Source organism: Pempheris klunzingeri, chromosome 15, assembly GCF_042242105.1.
Source record: "Pempheris klunzingeri isolate RE-2024b chromosome 15, fPemKlu1.hap1, whole genome shotgun sequence".
Taxonomy (NCBI): domain Eukaryota; kingdom Metazoa; phylum Chordata; class Actinopteri; order Acropomatiformes; family Pempheridae; genus Pempheris; species Pempheris klunzingeri.
The window spans coordinates 18,013,103-18,032,614 of NC_092026.1; the positions used below are offsets into that span (position 1 = coordinate 18,013,103).

General features: G+C 43.2%; 1 protein-coding gene across 1 annotated transcript in view; it reads left to right on the forward strand.

Annotated features, from left to right (window-relative positions):
* Positions 1-19,512, forward strand: part of LOC139214264 (nuclear receptor coactivator 2-like) — a 47,347-nt gene that overhangs the window by 25,692 nt on the left and 2,143 nt on the right. The window contains exons 5-19 of the mRNA XM_070845070.1: positions 541-644; positions 2,139-2,316; positions 3,330-3,518; positions 5,548-5,649; positions 5,971-6,111; positions 6,410-6,557; positions 8,267-9,506; positions 13,389-13,620; positions 13,786-14,007; positions 14,406-14,600; positions 14,700-14,808; positions 14,945-15,134; positions 15,495-15,809; positions 17,734-17,811; positions 18,561-18,993. Coding sequence (XP_070701171.1) covers positions 541-644; positions 2,139-2,316; positions 3,330-3,518; positions 5,548-5,649; positions 5,971-6,111; positions 6,410-6,557; positions 8,267-9,506; positions 13,389-13,620; positions 13,786-14,007; positions 14,406-14,600; positions 14,700-14,808; positions 14,945-15,134; positions 15,495-15,809; positions 17,734-17,811; positions 18,561-18,993 — 3,876 coding nt within the window. The remainder of the gene's footprint in view (positions 1-540; positions 645-2,138; positions 2,317-3,329; positions 3,519-5,547; positions 5,650-5,970; positions 6,112-6,409; positions 6,558-8,266; positions 9,507-13,388; positions 13,621-13,785; positions 14,008-14,405; positions 14,601-14,699; positions 14,809-14,944; positions 15,135-15,494; positions 15,810-17,733; positions 17,812-18,560; positions 18,994-19,512) is intronic.

Here is a 19,512-nt window from a genome sequence, read left to right on the forward strand (position 1 = left end):
TGCACATCAGCATAGTGATACCTGCTCGCCAGGGCATTCCAGGCACTCAAACATACGGGCATCGCAGGGCATCATCACATTGGTAGAAGACTGGGTTACTAGCAGAAGGTGTAACTTGTTGCATATGAAGGACTAGCCAAGGCCCCCACGTACATGAAAGTGTGTGAGTGGGTGTGTGTTTGCCAAAGGGCGATGTCATCACAAAATCAAAACTGACTGTGTTTTCTGAGGGGGAAAAAAAAAATCCCGCCAAGAGGAAGAGCTAAAGAAAAACAAAATGTTTTTCCAAGAAAACAAACGCTGTGTGTGGTGAACATACAGTCGATCGGCCGTCCTTTTCATCAAGGATAGACTTTTATTTTGAATGTAATTTCATTTAATAATATAATGAAAGAGATAAATAAATGTCTTTTTTTGCTTTCAAGGATGGTTCTTTTTTTTGTTTTGTTAATATCATCTCTCTTCATGCAAAGAAATTCATTAAAAACAAAACTGAAAGTGTTTCGTGCCCCATTTCATGTTACTCTTTGTCTTTTACAGAAAAAGCTCCAGTGGCTGATGCGGAGGAGGTGCAGAAGGCCGACGTCTCCTCCACAGGACAGGGTGTCATTGATAAAGACACCCTTGGGCCCATGATGCTGGAGGTAGTTTTAGCCAATCTTTAGTTTGCCTCTGTTATCATGCTCCGAGGAAAAAGAGTCAAAAGGTCAAAGTGACACAAAGCAGAACATCAGGAGGTGGAGGTGCAGCGGTGACACCCACAATGATTATTCAAACTAATATTTCTATTGACAATAGAGGCCTGGAATTTAGGGAAGGAATTAAATAATAATGTTTCAAAATGGGGCAGTACACTTTAATTAGCTCTTGTTATGCGAGAATGATTATGTTAGGTCTTGTTTTGCTTCAATTGTGGCAAAAGTGCAAACATTCAAAAGGAAATCTGCCTTCAGCAAGGCCGCAGGTTTTTCATGTGTTGTCATCTGAAACACATTTAGAGCTGCCGGAGCATTTTTCTGACTGTAAATGGCACTGCGCTATCTCTGACGCAGAGAGATAAGACTTCCTCTGGCTGGTGGTAATGCCGTCATCAAGCGTACTCGAGTGAGTGTGTGCACGTGTGTGTGGTGACGTATAACATGGGACCTAATGAGGTATAAATACCTTTTCTGAAAAGCCAGATTAGAAAAGGAGGGGGAGGAGCTTGACCACCACACACACACACATACTCAGAGGCTATATATAGCTTTCACCAGCCACAACACAGGCTGTGGTGTCATTCTAGCCAAGACCCTCTCTATCTTATTCTATTCTATCCTACTCTATTCTATTCTATTCTATTCTGTTTTATTCTGTCATAATCTCTTGTGTTCTACACTTGTATTAGGATGATAATCAAGCGAATGTACAGCAGGAGGCTTGTGTAGACATGTGACGGACAAACACAGTCTGTACTTATAGGAGGAAAATGCTGAGTCGACAGGAACGAAAGAATAGAAAAGTTCACACAGAAAAACACACACACACACACACACACACACTGTGTCAGAGAGGCCACTGTAGACTTGCTGTAATACCTTGAATTATATTAGCACACTGCAAGTTAGTGCTTGTTATTTTTTGTGACATGAGTAAGGATCTTCGTTTTTTACTCTTATCACTTACTTTGAAACCCGTTTTTTCTAATGTCCGAGCAAATTGTTGCATTTTCTCCTGTAAGACGACACTGTTCACTCTAGTTTACAGTTAAAAGATGATGCTGATCAAGGGTCACATTTGCTCATATAAGAAGCAATAAATAGTCAAACTTCGAACGCTGCTTCGGAATGCAGTTTTAGCAGGTAGCCAAACCTATAGTCCACAAGTTTCACATTCACTTCTATAAATTGAGTCTAATCAGCTTTGGATGGAAAGTTCAGATTAAGTTTAATTAACATCCAGTCTCCCCTCCTATCTCCCCTCCTCTCCCCGCTTACCTTCTTTTGTTTCTTTCCCTCTTGTTTCCTCCTCTAATATCCCTCTGCTGTCTCTTCTTCCTCCAAACATCCTTTTTTTTTTTATATATTTCCATTTTCTCCCCCCTGCTCTTTCTCTACTTCCCACCTCCTCTGCCTCCCCACCTTTTCCTCACCCCTCAGGCCCTGGATGGCTTCTTTTTTGTGGTCAACATGGAGGGCAACATTGTGTTTGTCTCGGAGAACGTCAGCCAGTATTTGCGCTACCAGCAGGAGGAGCTGATGAACACCAGCGTCTACAGCGTGCTGCATGTTGGAGATCACGCCGAGTTCGTCAAGAACCTCCTGCCCAAAAGCCTGGGTAAGAACCGCAGAAAGTTTACTGGAACACAGTGTGATAAAGGACGACTTCAGATCATCTAAAATAATCCCTCACTAAGGAGGCTGCAGTAAATGAGAATCTTTACCTAATTTCTTTCAGTTTCGCCATCAGTACAGTAGATCACAACACTAAAAAGAATGGGGTCAAAGAAGATAAAACAGGATTGATTCATGCCTCTCTTTTAGATTCTGCGTCTAATTCGCCTTGTTACATCTAGTAGTAGGTAGTAACTAGTAGTTTCTTGTCAGCAGCGTGATCTGCTTTTATCAATTAGCTTTTCTTGTAGTTAGCCAGCCACAGTGTTGTTAGGTTAACACTGCCCACTCTTCCCAAGTTACGCAGACTATACACTTTGCTGTGAAACTTTCCTGCCTTAAGCCTTTGTCTCTTCACCAAACCACTCTCAACGCAGTTATCCTGAACAAGGTGTTGGCTAGCTGTCACACCAGAAGCTTTAATTAGTTGAGCAGATAATGTCAGTATTGTGTAGATAATGCAATGACACACATCAGTCTCCGCGTGTTCACAGAGGTCACGAGAACTGGGAAGAATTGTAGTTTGTAGTTGGTTGTAGGAGTACTGCTAACCCATAAAATCATGCTACAGAGAACTCAACTAGTGTTTGTGTCCAGAGAAGGGAACTTCACACTAATATTTTTTGACAGACCTTGATTTAAATGGTTAAGTTGAGCTCTTGATACTGTTAATAATGTGTGCAACTTCTGGGTTTAACTAGCTACACGGAAACAATTTAAAAATGTTGTTAGCAAGTGAGGCGCATAACCCCCTCTGTCTCATAATGACGAAGCACCTGACCTTTTTAATCTTTAATCTACTTTTATTGTCTGTTTTTGTATTATAACCCTTGGCAGTTTGACGCTACAATGTTGATGTTGACAAATGTTCCCCAGTTTTTTTTATTTAACATGCCTACCTTGACATCCTCTAATATCTCCTCTTTATTTCACTTTTACCTTCTTTTAACCATCCAGTCAATCATCGCAGCAGTGATTCATCCAACAGGAACAGCCACACCTTCAACTGTCGTATGCTGGTCAACCCTCACGCTGACGGTGAAGCCCGGCCAGCGTCTGATCAGCAGGACGTGTCGCAGCAGAAGTACGAGACCATGCAGTGTTTTGCTGTCTCCGAGCCCAAGTCTATCAAGGAAGAGGGGGAAGGTATTGTCTCTCTTGCCTTTATTGTTTTACTCCATCTTTGTTGCTTTTTGTCATTACTTCTTTTTTTTTTTTCTTCCCCAATATTTCTTTTTTTCTGTCCCTACATCTCTCTCTTGGTCTTTTATCTGGATTTAAATTTTCAGTTTTTCTTATTCAGCCTCTTCTTTTCCATTTTCCCTCTTTTTTTATTACTTCCTTTTTGTACTTTTTAATCTCGTTTTGTCTGTCTTGATTTGGTTCCTCTTTTTGTCATTTCCATGTCTTTGTGTTTGTCTTTTTGTCCTCTTAGTTTTACGCCTCTATTCCATCTTTCTCCATCTTTCCATTCCTGTCTTGATTTTTTTTTTTGTCATTTTACCATCACTTTTTCCATCCTCACTTTCCCAGTCTCTTGTGTGCTGTCCTCCTTTCATTACCGCTCCTCCACACTTTTCCTCCTGTCCACCGGGAGAGACTAATTAGTGCGTGGCACTTTGTCATCCTCCCATCTTATCTTATCACATCCATGCACACTGGGGAAAAGAATTTGTCTGGCAGTCTAATTTTAGATGTCTGACAACCACATATTGTGCCAATCTGTCCCCCGACAGGAGGAGGATGTCTGGACAGACTGAGGGCTGCAGGTTAGCTGTAGACTGAGGTTTAGGTTTTATGTTAAAACTCAGGCTTTGGCTGTCATTGTTTTGGCGCGATGCTGATGATGCTGCGGTTGGTCTTCATACTGGCCGTGATTTCAGTGCTACAGTGTGGTTAACGCGGAACTGTGGTTGAGAACAAAGTTTAGGTCAGGGTTTGGGTGGAGTTGAGTTTGAGGTTGGGATTGATGCTGAAGCTGCATTTGCTGAGAATGAATTGTGAAAAGTTTTAGGCACGAGTAGCAGGTGTGAGACTGAGCCTAATGCTAGGTTTAAGGTTAAGTCTGGTAGCCACATTTATAGTTGACACGATGGGTTCTTCTTTTTTTTTCTTCTTTTCTTCTGCGATGGGTTAACATAGTGTATGTTGATGCAGGATGTTCAATGTCAAATTATGGTGCACCATAACTCCTCAACACACAACCATACACAAATCAAGCCTGATTGTCAGGCTTCCGATGAGGCTGAAGGTGGGGCAATGGTTGACGTTACATTTGAAGCATTGACTAAAGTTCAGCTTGAATTGGAAGCTGGGATCGAGTATTGAGTTTTGAAATGAGAATAAAGCTGCAGTCACATTGATGCTTCTGTTTATGTCGGATTTAACCTTGTGACTGAAACGAGGTTGAGGCTGGGAGTGTGCTCCTGGAATAACTATAGACTTTTAAGCATTATAAAACTAAAAGTAGATAGAACAGACGCAGAAAGATTCAACTGAAAAGTATATCTTAGTCTGACTGTCATTTTGAATTTCCTAATGTATTAATCTCCTGGAGTAATATTTACAGTCTCCATTTTGTGATTGCTTTAATTCAAAGGCATGCAGCCTAAGCAGTGGGCCATCTAAAAATGTCCAACTGACAGAGAGGCAACAGGAGCCCTGCTTGGTGACACTATTGCCCACATATAACAGCTGGGCAATTAACCACCAGTTAATCACATGGTTTTTAAACTGGTTCTGATTAAACAAGTAAAGTCCAGGTACAGACTCCAGGCTGGGGTTGAGAGCTTGGACTCAGTGACTCATGAGTAACTCAAAAAAGTTCAGATGCCCCAAACTCAGACCTGCCTAGTGAGCTTTTAGAAGCATCTCTTATCTCTGTGAAGGAACAGACACGAAGACGGACCTATTGCATTGTATTTTTAATGAGGAAAGCTGTGAAGCTAAAACAGGTGGGGAACCAGAACACGATCACCCAAGAGAGGGAGAGTTGAGCTCACAGTTACCTACAAACATGCACACAGAATGGTTTTAACTCCCACCAAAGGAACAACACTGACTGACTGTTATTACAGCCACACTGTCGCTGTAGCATGTGCAATACCGCATTGCATATAGGTTTAGTGTTTGTTACAGAAGCATTGTTTTAACTCATACTTTTCCAAATATGCAGATTTCCAGTCGTGTCTCATTTGTGTGGCAAGAAGAGTCCACGTCAAAGAGAGACCTGTGATGCCCACATACGAGAGCTTCACCACGCGACAAGACCTTCAAGGTAGTACTGGAGGGGAAGGGTCTACTGTTGATACGGCATGTGATAAACGTATCAAAGTAATGTACTGTGTATATAATTTTAGAATATAATAATTATATAATCAGTTTTTTATGATGAGGTCAGGAATAAGTTGAAACAGTGAGTGCACAGCTGGTAGAACTGTTATGCCTTGCACAAAGCTACTTCAACAGAGAGGTGCAGAAGGCTGGAACTCTGCTTAAGTGGTAATTCACTTCTAAGTGATTTCCCTACTGTGCTATAACAGGCAAACATATTAAACATGACAGTAATCTGTTACATTCGGGCCCTCCGCCTGTCCAGGTAAGATCACGTCCTTGGACACCAGTCAGCTCCGTGTGTCCATGAAGCCAGGCTGGGAGGACCTGGTTCGGCGCTGCATTCAGAGGTTTCACCTGCAGAATGACGGGGAGATGTCCTTCGCCAAGAAACACCAGCAAGACGGTGAGCAAGACAACTCAAAGGTCACCGTGAAGCCCGTAACTGATTGACTTAACCTAATAGAGGCTTTTTCATCCTGTACGTGTTCATTTTCATCAAATTTTTTTTCATCAAGTTTTGTTTTAGTAGCTGAATTATTTTCATTCTTTTGGTTCTTTCTTGATCTTTTAGCTTTTAAGGGGATTAATTTGTAGGAAGCACATTGCATTTTCTCTCTAAGTGGTTATGATGTTGACTGATGATTTTGTTCTTAATCTAACCCTAATTTTAAACATAATTTTCTGACTATGTCTCTTGGCAGTGTTGAGGAACGGCCATGCGCTCAGCCCTCTGTACAGATTCTCCCTGACAGACGGCACCATCGTCTCGGCTCACACCAAGAGCAAGCTTGTCCGATCTCCAGCCACCAACGAACCACAGCTCTACTTGTCCCTGCACATCTTGCAGAGGTACCGGCCTTTCTTTCTCTACCACTGTCTCCACTGCAAAGTGTCTGTCTTGCTAAAGCATTGCCTTTAGTCTTTAGGAGCTGGCATGTGTCAGTGTAATGATAAATGAAAGCTTCATACCTCTTCACTAATAAGCAGAGACACAATGAAGTTTGAGAAGTCAAGTTATATGATTTCTTTACAATGAATCCCTAGTTTTGCCCTGTAGCTGCCACTTAAAGCCACCCAAGTGCAAAGTTTCTCTGTATTTCTTTAAAATCAAAACCATACACAAACTACCCTTTCAGAAAAAAACATAATGACGTTAATTAATTTTTTAACACAATGAAATAGCTCTACAGATATACTTTCCTCCTCTTCTTTGCCCTGTTGGTCCGTGTGTCTACTGTATCACATGTTCTCTCTCAGCATTTGTAGTTTCCTCTTGATTTGGACAAAGGGGACACACAGCAGTGTGGATTAAGAACAAAGAGCCCGTTATTCAGAACTGCCGCCATATGTATAGACCAAAACTGACACAAGCGCTACCAGTCAGTCCGATCTACAGTACCTCCATCCCTCCCTCCCACCACCGAGAGGGACTGCGACTCAACCAGCATCCACCCTTTGGTATGACCGCTCAGAGGCAGGAATTGGACAGCGGTCAGGAAACAATGCCAAGACTGTTACCCGGAGCATTCAGGGATCAATGACGAGAACTTGGCCTTTTTACTTCCACAAGTTTCACATTCAAAATTATCGCTCCAGCACAATCAGAGCTTTGTGTGTCTAGTGTGGAGCTGAAGCCAATTCATGTTTAAAGCTCTCTCTCTTGTACGGCTTCAGGCCTTATTACAACTTTGTTTTCTCAGTTGTGTACACTATTTCAGAGCTGGTCTCTTTTCTACTGTATGACACGACTGACTAGAGCTGAAACAGACAGAATTAACCTCTCCGTGGTTTATTTTTTTTGTAGACATTCACTGAATATTTCTAGTTGAAATATTACAGTTTGTTTTAATACTGCTACCACTTTGAGGGGGAAGTGTCAAAGTTTCAGTTTTATGTCTATTATTAGATTAAATCAAGATGAGTGTGAAAGTCCTTGACTGTAGAAACAGTATTTTGACCAAAGTAATAATGATAATAATAAAAATTATGATAGAAATATTCGTAATTCAACAACAGTTTGCTGCTAAGTGGTATATGTTAAAAGGGGGTTGCTGGGAAAAAGCTGAACAGTATGTGCACACTGGATTATAGCTTTTATTAGACTGAACATGTAGTGTTTTGACCCTACCTGGTCTCCATCAGGAAAGTGGCAGCATGACAAAGGGAAAGATTCAGTCAATAACAAGCAAAATACATTGTGAAAAAAAGGTTGTCATAGAAATAACAAAACATTTGATGAAGGAAATACGTCAGTACATTTAAAAAACAAAGTTAGAAGGGACTACACCATAATATGTATATACTGTAGTTACAAGATGACCATAAGTGATATAATACCCTCTGAATTTGATGTTCCTTGATTTACAAAGGATTCCACTTTGCCTCCACCTCAGCCACATTACAAATGTGGAACTTACAGTTGGCAGATTTTATTCCTTGAATACTGTAAACTGTTTTATCAAGCCTAATTTAGTCAGAGAACACAAACTAACGAATTCACAAAAAGCAATCATCTATACATATTCACACATCTTGTGTCTGGTTTCTTTTCCTCCCAGGGAGAACATGGGTGGCATGACAGCAGACATACCTGGTGGCCAGGGCATGACCAAGCCAGTGACGCCCAGCAGCGGGAGTGGTCCCTCCCCCTCTCCTGATGCCAGTGTTACCAGCAACACCCACCACGCCACCGCGGCCTCCAGTGCCCCTGGGCGTGGTTTTGGGGCTGGAGTGGGTCGGTCGCCCACGCCTCAGGGAAACAGCCACACACTCAAGCTGGGCAGCCCTTCAGCCCAGGGAAGCCCGAGCGTCACCTCAGGAGCCCAGGGTGCCATGTTGTCTCCTCGTCACCGCCAGAGCCCCAGCATGGCGGCTAGCAGCAGCAGCTGCGGTAGCCCTCATGTCCCCCTACATCCCCCTGGGTCTTTCTCTCCTGCAGCTGGCCTCCATTCACCAGCATCTGTGTGCAGCAGCACAGGAAATAGCCAAGGGCTCAGCTCCCTTAGTGCACTGCAGGCCCTCAGCCAGGGCCACCGGGTTTCCCACGGACTTACCGAGGGGCAGCACCCAGATTCACCTGACAGAAAGCCAGCTGGCCTTCACAGCCCTCTTCACAGCAGCAACACTGGTAGCCAACTAGCCAAGAACAATCCCAGTTTAGAGGCTGATTTATTTGGAGCTTTCGATGAACAGCAAGACTTGCTGTCATCACAAAACCAGGAGGGTGAGCAGGGGGAGGTGAAAGATGGTGACTCTGACAGCTTCGGAGGTAGTGGAAGCTTGGGGGAGCTCGGAGACACCCCAAATCGCCTTCTGAACACAAAGGGGCACACTAAGCTGCTCCAGCTCCTCACCACCAAATTAGAACCCTCTGATCCCTGCTCACCACACGCCCTTGGGGACGAGCAGAACTGCAAGGACCAGCTAGGGGGAGTGGGTGGCGCTGGGCATAACAACCACTCCACCTCATTAAAAGAGAAACACAAAATCCTCCACAGGTTGCTGCAGAACAGCACCTCACCCGTGGAGTTGGCCAAGCTCACGGCTGAGGCTACCGGAAAAGATCCCATCGGTCAAGAGGCAGCTGCAGGGGACAACATGGCCGCCCTAGGTGAACTCTGCACAAAACAGGAGCCAGGGAGCCCCAAAAAGAAGGACAATGCATTGCTTCGCTATCTATTAGATAGAGATGACAACGGCATCCTAGATAAAGCCATCAAGATGGAACCTGGTGAAGGACCGAAGCTGTCCAACGTTAAGCCGGAGAAACAGGAAACCGGTTTCAACATGGCAGACCAGGTCAGTGCTGCTGACAGGCATATTAATGCTTAGTAACAATTAATCTGCCAGTCGATTAGAAAGTAATTTGTAATGCAAAAATGCTATTTGCTAGTTCCAAGATATCATAATAACCCTACGCAGTTTGAACAAAAAAACAGGCAGTTTTTTCATGCAGTATAAATCTGTTATTTTCACCTACTCTGAAAATGGTGTATTTAAATAATTCTGCAAACTGGAAACTGCGTGGAAAAGTAGAATTTGACTTTCTCCTCCTTCTCCATCTCCTCACTAAAAAAGAAATTCAGCCGTCAAAATAAAGTCATCAAACCCGTTACCCCCACTATCTCGGCTCATGCTAAGCATTAACTGCAAGATTCAGACTCCTGACACTGCCGTGTGGGAATCAGTTAATAGTTTTAGTTGAGAGGTTTACTCGTTCTTTCTTTTCAGTCAGAACTTTATTTTTGGCCAGTTGTCAAGATACTGTCAAGAACAATCGAGAGCTGACATAATCTGTTTAAATGTTTTATTCGAGATTTGTTAGTTTTGCAAACGCAAAACGGTTATTTTCCAAGCAGGACACAGACCCTAAATGTTACTGACACTCTAAACCGAATCATGTAAAACATGCTGCTAACAGTTAGCATCTTAGAGCCCTGCATTAGCATGTATTTCTTAGTATAAAAATAATTAAGGAATCTCTCCATGTTAACAACTTGACATATGGATGTGTTTAACAGCTCCTATAAACACCTTCAAGTGAGAAGCACAGGGAGCAGACACTTCAAGGTGTTTGCCTCTGGATGCATGTGGACTTCCTCTTTAGGCAGCTGATGGCAGGCTGTCAGAGTTCGTACACTCCCTGAAACACAAGATGCTTTGGCAAACAGGCAGAGGACAACTGTTTAAACCCCAGCATGTGTGATACAGTGTGTGTTTGTGAGAGAGGGAGAGGGAGAGGGAGAAGATTGCATGGGAATGAGAATTCAAAAACAGAATACAGTGTGTGTGTCTAGCTATGAGTTACAGTGAGAAGCAGGGGAAGCTCAGCATGAAGGTGTGTTTGTATACATGTATGTGTGTAGCACGTATGTGGGTTTGTGTAACTGTGTGCTCAAATGTTGCTTCCATGTGCACACAAGCCTCCCAGAAGAGTGAAAGATCGCTGGCATCAGTCTAAGGACGGCTGCCTGCCAGCCTGTGTTTGCCTGTGTGTGTGTGTGTGCGTGTGTGTGTGTGTGTGTGTGTGAGGGAGGGAGCACAGGTTTGTGTCAAAATATTGGGAAATGTGAAGAGGACGATGGAGATGGAGTGAAATAGCAGGGATTTAGGAGCAGGGGGCAGTTGAAATCAGCAGCTATAAGGAGGAACACAGTGTAGGACTCGAATAAAAACATTTAGTTTTGACTCTACATTGCTAAAAGGTTGGTTCATCCAAATTACAGAATGATAGATCCAGTTGTATCTAGTGGTGCAATTAGTTTTTATTTGTCCAGGTTCTGAGATTTCCTTTTCCACCCCACAGTTACTAAAATGGATAATTCACACTCGTCTCTGTGAGGTATTTTCAGTCAAATTACTTTCTGCCCTAAGGATAGTGGTGGGGAAAAAACAGTCCTTGTGGAGACTGCCACCACAGACTGATGCTTTATTGGATTCCGTTATGTATTAAGCTACACAGACTGGAGTCCCCAGTAATGGCGACGGCCAGAGATTAATTTGTGACAGTGGTTACATATGAATGGGTCCTGTGTAAGCTGACTGCGTGTTTAGTAAACCCGCGTCATACATGTGGATATCAGTCTATCACATGTGGATTTTGAGCAGTAAACCCAAACGAATGGCTTCACCTCCATTTCACATTGTAGTCTGACATCCTCAGAGACAAAAACGACGCTCCAAGTAGCAGTTGGAGGCTGCTGCCGGAGGAGGAGGTAGCCAAGTCAGAAGCGTCCGCCTTGGATCGCTAGGTCTCTATTTTGTAGAATGAGCTTCGTTGAACTGGTCCTGATGGTGTCAGGTATGTGCTTTTCAACTTAAACATGTTCAAGCAGTTGAGATGACATTCCATCTTACCAGAACAAGGAGCAGAGCAGGACGATCATAAAGATGAAGCAAAGAACAAAGTAGCTGACGAACAGAAGGCCAACTTGTCTTCAGAGAGAGTGCAAGTTTGTGCCCTCACATGCATGCACGAGGAAAAGTCATCTTTACTTTTTCTGAACAATTACAAGTGCTTTAAATTAGGCATCAGAATTCAATTAAATTTGAAAAACAAAGAATGCAATAATGATATAAAACATGAGGGGCAGAGAGAGAGTGTGTGTGTGTGTGTGTGTGTGTGTGTGTGTGTGTGTGTGTTAGGGCTAGCATGTGACAGAATGTGTTGTTGTGTATCCGGGTTACAAAGTGTGTGTTTGTGTAAGACTGTGTACATAAATTACACAGTGTGTGCATTTCTATTACAGTGTGTTTGCACTGGTGCGTATGATTTGTATGTGTGTGAGAACATGTGACAGTGTGTGTGTGTGTGTGTGTATAATTTCTGTGCGTGTGTAATTGTTTGTTAGAGGCTGTCTGGCTTTCTGTTGAGTACCACTTTACTACTTGGGTGTTATTAAAGCTCTATGACTTCACTCAACATCAAATTAAATTGTATGCTTTTAAAACCCGACACTTCTTTCACACAAAATTTGCGGGTTGCATTAAATAAAGAGTAGAGAGCATTAGAAGAGCATCACACAAAGTCAACATTTTTTTTTTTTTTTCATATAGACTACCATGGATATTTCGAGCTTGTTACCTATTAGCTAACGGATTTTGTATGAGGCACACCTTATCCTGCACATCATGATGATGTATAGTGTCTACTCACGGTTAAAAATCATAAATTAGTGCGCTTGTATAATAAAGAAAAGGGTGAAATAGTAACTAGTGCAAATAGTAACCAGTGTGTATGTATTTGTGTGTGTTTGGGTGTGTGAGGGTAGGTTTACACAGAGCTGTGACTCTGTCTTACTGTACGTTACACATGACCTCATTAGTGCCGGGAGTTTATTTTTAGCTCCTCCTCTATTCATCAGCCAAACGGCCAGAGGAAATCATTCCTGTTAGTTCCTGCGTGTGTGTGTGCGCGCGTGTGTGTGTGGGGCGGGTTATATTACACTGTAATACTGAGGGGGGTTTGAGTTGTCATCAACAATAGATATCAGATTTCATGTTTTCATTATATGAAAGTTTATTTTCACATGTTTCTCTTTTAGCGTCGCCCCTTATCAGTGGCTCCATTTAGTTATTTCCCTATATTCCATATATACATACTTTTTTTTGCATGTTTACTTAATTAAAAAAACAAAAACAGATTTACTGCATATTTTATATTCTTTTTGGGATGGATCAAATATTTCTTTGTAGCAAGTCGTTTGAAACCCTCAGTATGTACTTCTGATGTGTTTGATGTTGTCACCTGCGCTGAAAGCTTCCCAGTTCTTTGCTGGCAGTTTCATCACCAGCATGCAATCCCTCCTTCTTTTCCTTCCTTACTCAAAAGCAAGAACATGTTGTAGATGTACGGTTGTCCCTGGGTGAAATAGAAAGTTTTCTCTGATCACGACAGTACTACATTTGCTTTAAATTAAGGTACACATGGAAGGTACTGCTTTTTGGGTATATGAAAGGTGTGTACATGGTATGCCTGGATCAACACTTTGTGTAAAAGAAGCTACCTAATGTGACAGAAATCTATATTAGAAATAAACAAAAACAGGATTTCTAACCTTGATAGCCATGTCTTTCTCTTAAACATGGCAGTTTTTAGTCCTTAAATTTCATCAGACTGATCCTTAAATGTCATCGAGACTTGATATCAAAACATATGTGTTTTCCTGTGGCTGATCTCAGACCAGTGAATTGGAGGACCTGCTGGAGGGCCTGCAGAGTGGCAGCCAGCCGCAGCTGTTCGGGAGCCAGCCACCCGTCAGAAGACCAGCCTCCTCTTCGTCGTCCTCCTCCTCTGTGCTGCCTGGTTCCTCTGTGGACAAACAAACCATCATCAGCAACATCCTGCAGATGACAGACAGCAGCAGCAGCCCCCCTAACCAGCACCGAGCCTTCCCTCCCATCGGGCCCGCAAGTATGTCCGCAACAGTGTGTTAATGCAATTGATTTCTGGCTCGCAAAGATATTTGGAACTGAGCAGATGGTTATAATTTCTACGAGACGTTATGAATATTGCCTCAGGATAAGTTAAATACTGTAAATAAAGAATAAGAAAAAGAAAAAAATGTCCTCTCCCCAGCAGGCTTTAATGGTGCCAGACCGGGCCAGCCGGGTCGAGGTGCTCCCCCAGTAAGGAGCACGTCTCTGGACAGTGGTATGGGCCCCAACCCCAACGCTGGCAGGCCATTTCCTCCTCAGCACAGGAACAATGGCCCTTACTCCTTACTGCAGCAGCAACAGCAGCAAGGCATGATGGGAACCCACGCAGGCATGGCCAACCAGGCTGCGATGGCCAATCCAGGTCAGGCAGGAACAAAAAGCACTGTAGTATCCCGTCTGTCCTGCCTAAAAATACTTTTGGTATTCTGATGCAGCTTTTTGAACAAACGCACATTCTACACTCACACACATGTAAGCTCTGATATAATTTCTTTTTCACAATTTTGGCTGGACATTAGTTTTATTTACTGAAATATCCCTATACATGCAGGGGTCATATATTTTCCTTTTTGAAATAAGTGAATGTTTCTGCCAACTTTGAGTTTTATGTAATGCAGATGTAAAGTTGCATGGAATCCCAGGAAACTGAAAAGAAAAGTTTGCATCAGACACACATTTTCTGCCCTCTTTTTAAAATTCTGTATTATATAAAACTCCAATAGTCTCAAAATCTGATTATTTCTGTCGCCCGCAAATCAGGCATGCTGAGTAACGGCTCAATGCGAGGCTCCATGCAGCAGGGCTGGGGTCCCCACGGGCCTGTGGGGGGTACTGCGGGGCCGATGATGGGCCAGGGGGTTGGACCTGGTCACATGGTCCCCAACGTGAACACTGTGCTGAGGGGCCCGCCTGGATCCAGAGCCATGGTCAACATGCAGATGATGGGCAACGGTGGTGAGAAAAAGAGAATCTCACAAACTGACATGAAGCCTTTTCACAACCTGAACTGATTTTGATGTTTTATGGTTTTTTTTTATGTGCTCTTCCCTTCAGAGATGGAGATGACAAACCATGCCTACCCTCAGCAACAACCTCCACCCAATCAGACAGCACCATGGCCAGACCGAATGATAACTATGGATCACTATGGAAACCAAAGCAGGTATGCCATTCATTCCACCCTAAAGCATAAAATAAGTCATCCTATGACAAACATGAGCAGCAGTTCTTGGGTCCACATGTGGGGATTGTCTGGACTCTTGAATCCAATATGACACTAATACCAAGTTGCCTTCCAGGCCACCGTACGGTGTCCCCCAGGGGGACGGGATGGGGTGCTGCGGCGCAGGGCCCGACGGCCAGCCTGATGAAGGAGCCCTGCTGAACCAGCTGTGCTCGGTGTTGAAGGACTATGAGGGTCTGGAGGAGATCGACAAGATGCTGGGAATCCCGACGCTGGCGGGACAGGTGCGCCCATTCAAACTGGCTGTAAGAATCACCTGGCTGAGGGGGGATTTTAAATTTTAGTGCCTAATTTTACATCATCCTACTATTTCTCTACCATTTTTAATGAAAGGGATATTTTGTAAACTGTTTTTTAATATCTTATTTCTGTGCCATTATTTACTGTTCTTTTAGAAAATATTCAATATAATCTAAATGAAAAGTAAAAGTAAGATATAATTTTAGTATAAAGTCATCCACTATGCCTGAGATGTAAGACTGCAGCTGATACTGAAAATGGACACATAGAGGAACACAGAAAATAATGAAAATGTTGAGGACAAACTCATCTCATGCAGAGTAGTGATTTCTCTCTCTCTCATATCCTGTCTTCCTACCCTGCAGGGTCCAGACCAGAACCAGTACCTCGGCTCCTCGGACCCAGCGGCCAGCATGAAGCCTCTCCTGTACAATCAACACTACAGTGGCCAGCCAGGTTATGGCAGCATGCCTCCTGACGGTGGGTTCCACGGCTCCTCTATGGGCGGCCACATGGGGCCACAGAGGATGCAGCCCACCGGTTACCCCCCAATGATGAGGATGCCTGGGAGCGCAGGGCCCAGACCAGCCATGATGAGGCCAGGGGGGCCTAATCCAGGAGTGCCACCTCAGCCCAACAACCTGAGGCTCCAGCTGCAGCACAGACTCCAGGCCCAGCTGGTAGGTGGCACCAAATGTTTTGTGTCACTTTTTTTATCACCCTTCGCCACCGCTGTGGCAAACCATAGTGTCCTAGCAATAAAACTGCTGGTGCTGGATGCTTGGTGGCAAGTGGCAACCATTATTTCAGGCTAGATGCTTTTCATCCAGCAGAGGAAGGTCAAATCAAATTGCAACACAGCTAATGTGATAGTATCCTACATTTTTGATACTTTCACATGTAAGCAAACACGGATTTTTTTCAGTGAGCAAAATCAGTGATTGCAGAAACTTCATTGCAGTGAACTGATTTTTTTCATCTAAAACTTTGCTGTTTTTCTTGTTATAAACTTCATTTTGGTAAATGGAATAGTCGTGGGGGGGGGGGGTTGTCACAGATCTCTCATGTAGTTTTTATTTCCACCGCATCGTTGCCTCAACGTTTCACCACAAAGCTGCTGTAAAATTGTAAATTGTTATCAGCTTTGTCAGACTAACAAACTACCAGCTGAATTTACCTTGATGGAAATGTTGTGATGGAATAGCGGAGATCTAAAAACACAGAAAAGATTTTTCTTTTAAAATGGATATTAATATCAAGCAGCTGTTTAATGGAGTGCTGTGGTCTGTCAGAGGGTTAATTCAGTCAGTTATATATAGTAACTCAGATGCTTATCATGAGACGTATCCCTTATTAATACCTGAGTGCAATCACAAATGCATATTTAGTCTCTTCCTACCCCGTGAATACACCGTTTTAAATCATGGCTCTTGACACACCTGGAATCTTTGTTTCATCCTTATCCAAGTCCCAAACCTCATTACCATGAAAAACACCACGCACCGTCTCTTTTTGCCCCTCCTCCCTATTACATATGATGGGGCAGAGCAGGCCGTGATGTCAACAGGGTTCACTGAGTTTAAAACAGCAGCAGCCAGAAAGGAACAAATGTGTTTCAGCTTTCTGCCTTCATCAGCAACTCCCTGCTGCTGAGACACTTAACAATGAACACACATGACACGTACATACACACACACACATGCAAACTTATACACTCACAAAGATGATTGCACACACAGACTGAACCTTATGTGACTGACTTGTTTTTACACTAATGTAAAGACAGACGTTTCCTGTACATACAGTACCTTCATGTTCTAATACTGTATTTGGTATCCAGGCATATTTGAATTTATTCTTTTTTTTAGATATACTTTTTCATGTTTTAAAATTCAATAACTGACCACCAGGGATTGACCACCCATATTTACATTAAATGACAGCAATTTACATATTTAATTACAACAGATTTAAGTCTAAAGTGCCACCTGGTGGAGAGCTGAGGGAAAACAGCTTGTGTTTGTCAACTAAAATAGCTCTGATGATTTAGCAGCATGTTCAGATGTGAGACACGACTTTTGCACTTCCATCTTTACATTGCTGTTGGCGCCAGTGGGGAAACAGTCAAGTCAAAGTCTGGAGGATCACACCTGACATTCGGAGAAATCAGCACGCACGATTTTATTAGCAGTTAAGAAAATATCTTTCATTGGGTGCTATTGCAAACATTTGGAGCACTGATGGCCCCTCAGGAGTCTAACAGGACCAAACCATAACAGTCTTAGTGTCCCAGGAGCAGAATATATAATGCCTGGCTTTGAGCAGCAGCGATACACAAGCCTGCGGAGGAGCAGCTAAGTAACCTTCATTCATGAGTGTGATAAAATATTCCACCATGTAGGTCAGCAGGTTGATTAGGCTGTTCATTAGAGAAACCTGCCAGGTCAAGTTCTATTCCAGGTTTTATCTATTCTTGGTTTTAACATCCATAAACTCGTGTGAAGGTGATGTTATGAAACTAAATGTGTTTTTTCTATGTCTGAGTGGTTGTTACTGTCTCCCATAATTATTGTACCATAAGTACTCTGTCTGTTCCCCACGTAGAACCGTCAGCCAATGGTGAACCAGATGAGTGGAGTGTCTAATATGAATCTACCTCTAAGGTCTAATGTACCAAACCAGGTCAGTCTATGTATGCATGCATGTATGCATGTATGCATCTTTCTTATCATCTGTCTTATTCCACCTCACTTGTTAATGCCATTCAAATATCCTCCATCAAAGTTAACACATCACGTCTGTGAAGCATCCATTAATACTGAGGGAAAGTGAGAAGATTAGGAATTAAAAATAGTGTGTGTGATCACTGACTCTTCCTGGTCGAGGACAACACCAAGCATACTGTGTGTCGTGTGTTCGGAAAAGAATTTAGATTTTAAGATTCAGGCGAAGACTTCTGATCAGTTATACACTAAGCTACATATCATATTGATAACAGTAATCATACATTAGGTATTACGGTGTCACGGGTCTGTTTGCTGGTTGATTTACAGCAATTTACAGGGAAAAGGGCACTTTCTAAACTCACATTACACATTGTTTCATTGGGAGGAAATGTAAATGAAATTAAAGTATTAATCTAAGTTCAGAGGCTGGGAAGACTTAATTAGGCACTCTTGGCATGTGCAAGGTGTGTTGTAAACAGCTCAGCATTTGCCCTGATTCAAATCAGTTGAACTGCAGCAGGTCTCGTGTACATATTCAGTGTTAGTGAACACCCCACCAAATCGCCACGAGAACCAAACCTTTGTAGCCCTGACTGTAATTTGTGGTTGGCTTATTTAATAAAACTGTTAGAGTCTTGTTAACAGGTTGGCAACATCCTTTTTCCACTTCATGTAAGTGTTACCTTGCTGCGTGTCCTCCTGCAGGGATCCGTCAACGCCCAGATGCTGGCCCAGCGTCAGCGCGAGTTCCTCAGCAACCACCTACGCCAACGCCAACAGCAGCAACACGTGCATCAGCAGCGTGCCATGATGATGCGGACTCAAGGCATGAACATGCCACCAAACATGCCCAGCGGGGGCGCCGCTCCCACGCCGATGCCAATAGGCGGCACCAACCCGCGGCTCCCGCAGGGCAACCCGCAGCAATACCCATACCCGGCCTCCAGCTACGGTACCGGCCTGCCCTCTCCTCCTCCACCTCCTCCTCCTCATCCCAGCTCCTCCAGCCCCTTCTCCTCTCCTCTCTCCCCCAGCCATCATCTGGCTAGCCAGGGCATATTGGGAAATGTAGGCGGGCAGTACAGCGGGGTAATGAGCCCGCCATCACAGCACAGTGCCTTCCAGTTCAGCGGCTCAGGTATATGATCACCGCACAGCAGCGGCATCGCAGTAGTGTTTGTGCGCTTCATGGGCAAAATAATCGCTCTTTCTGTTGTGGTGGCGGTGATCAGATAGAATCATCTTTGCTCAGACTCTTGTAATCATTAATCATTTGAAGTTGATTGGGTGTGGGTGAAGGCTGCATGATTTCTCGTCCTAGATTTGTTTTTGTGTGCCAATCAAAAATTCTGCCAAGGATTTGCTGCTTTAACACTCAGATTAATAGTCCATCTTGTTTCTTTGTTTATGATTTTAACCCTGTCCTAAACCAATCAGGAGACTTCATGTAGAGAAAAAGCTTTGGTGAACTGAAAATCTTGTCTTTACTTTTATTTTTTTACTTCGTGTGTCTTCTGTTAGTGTTTTTAAAGTTATTGTGAACACACTGTTGATATCATTTGACCGAAAATAAAATGGGATTCCTCTTGAACTTTCTAGAGATAAAGTCTGTGAAGAGAGGGCAGAATTTGTACAAGTTTGGGGCAAAGAGTTCAGT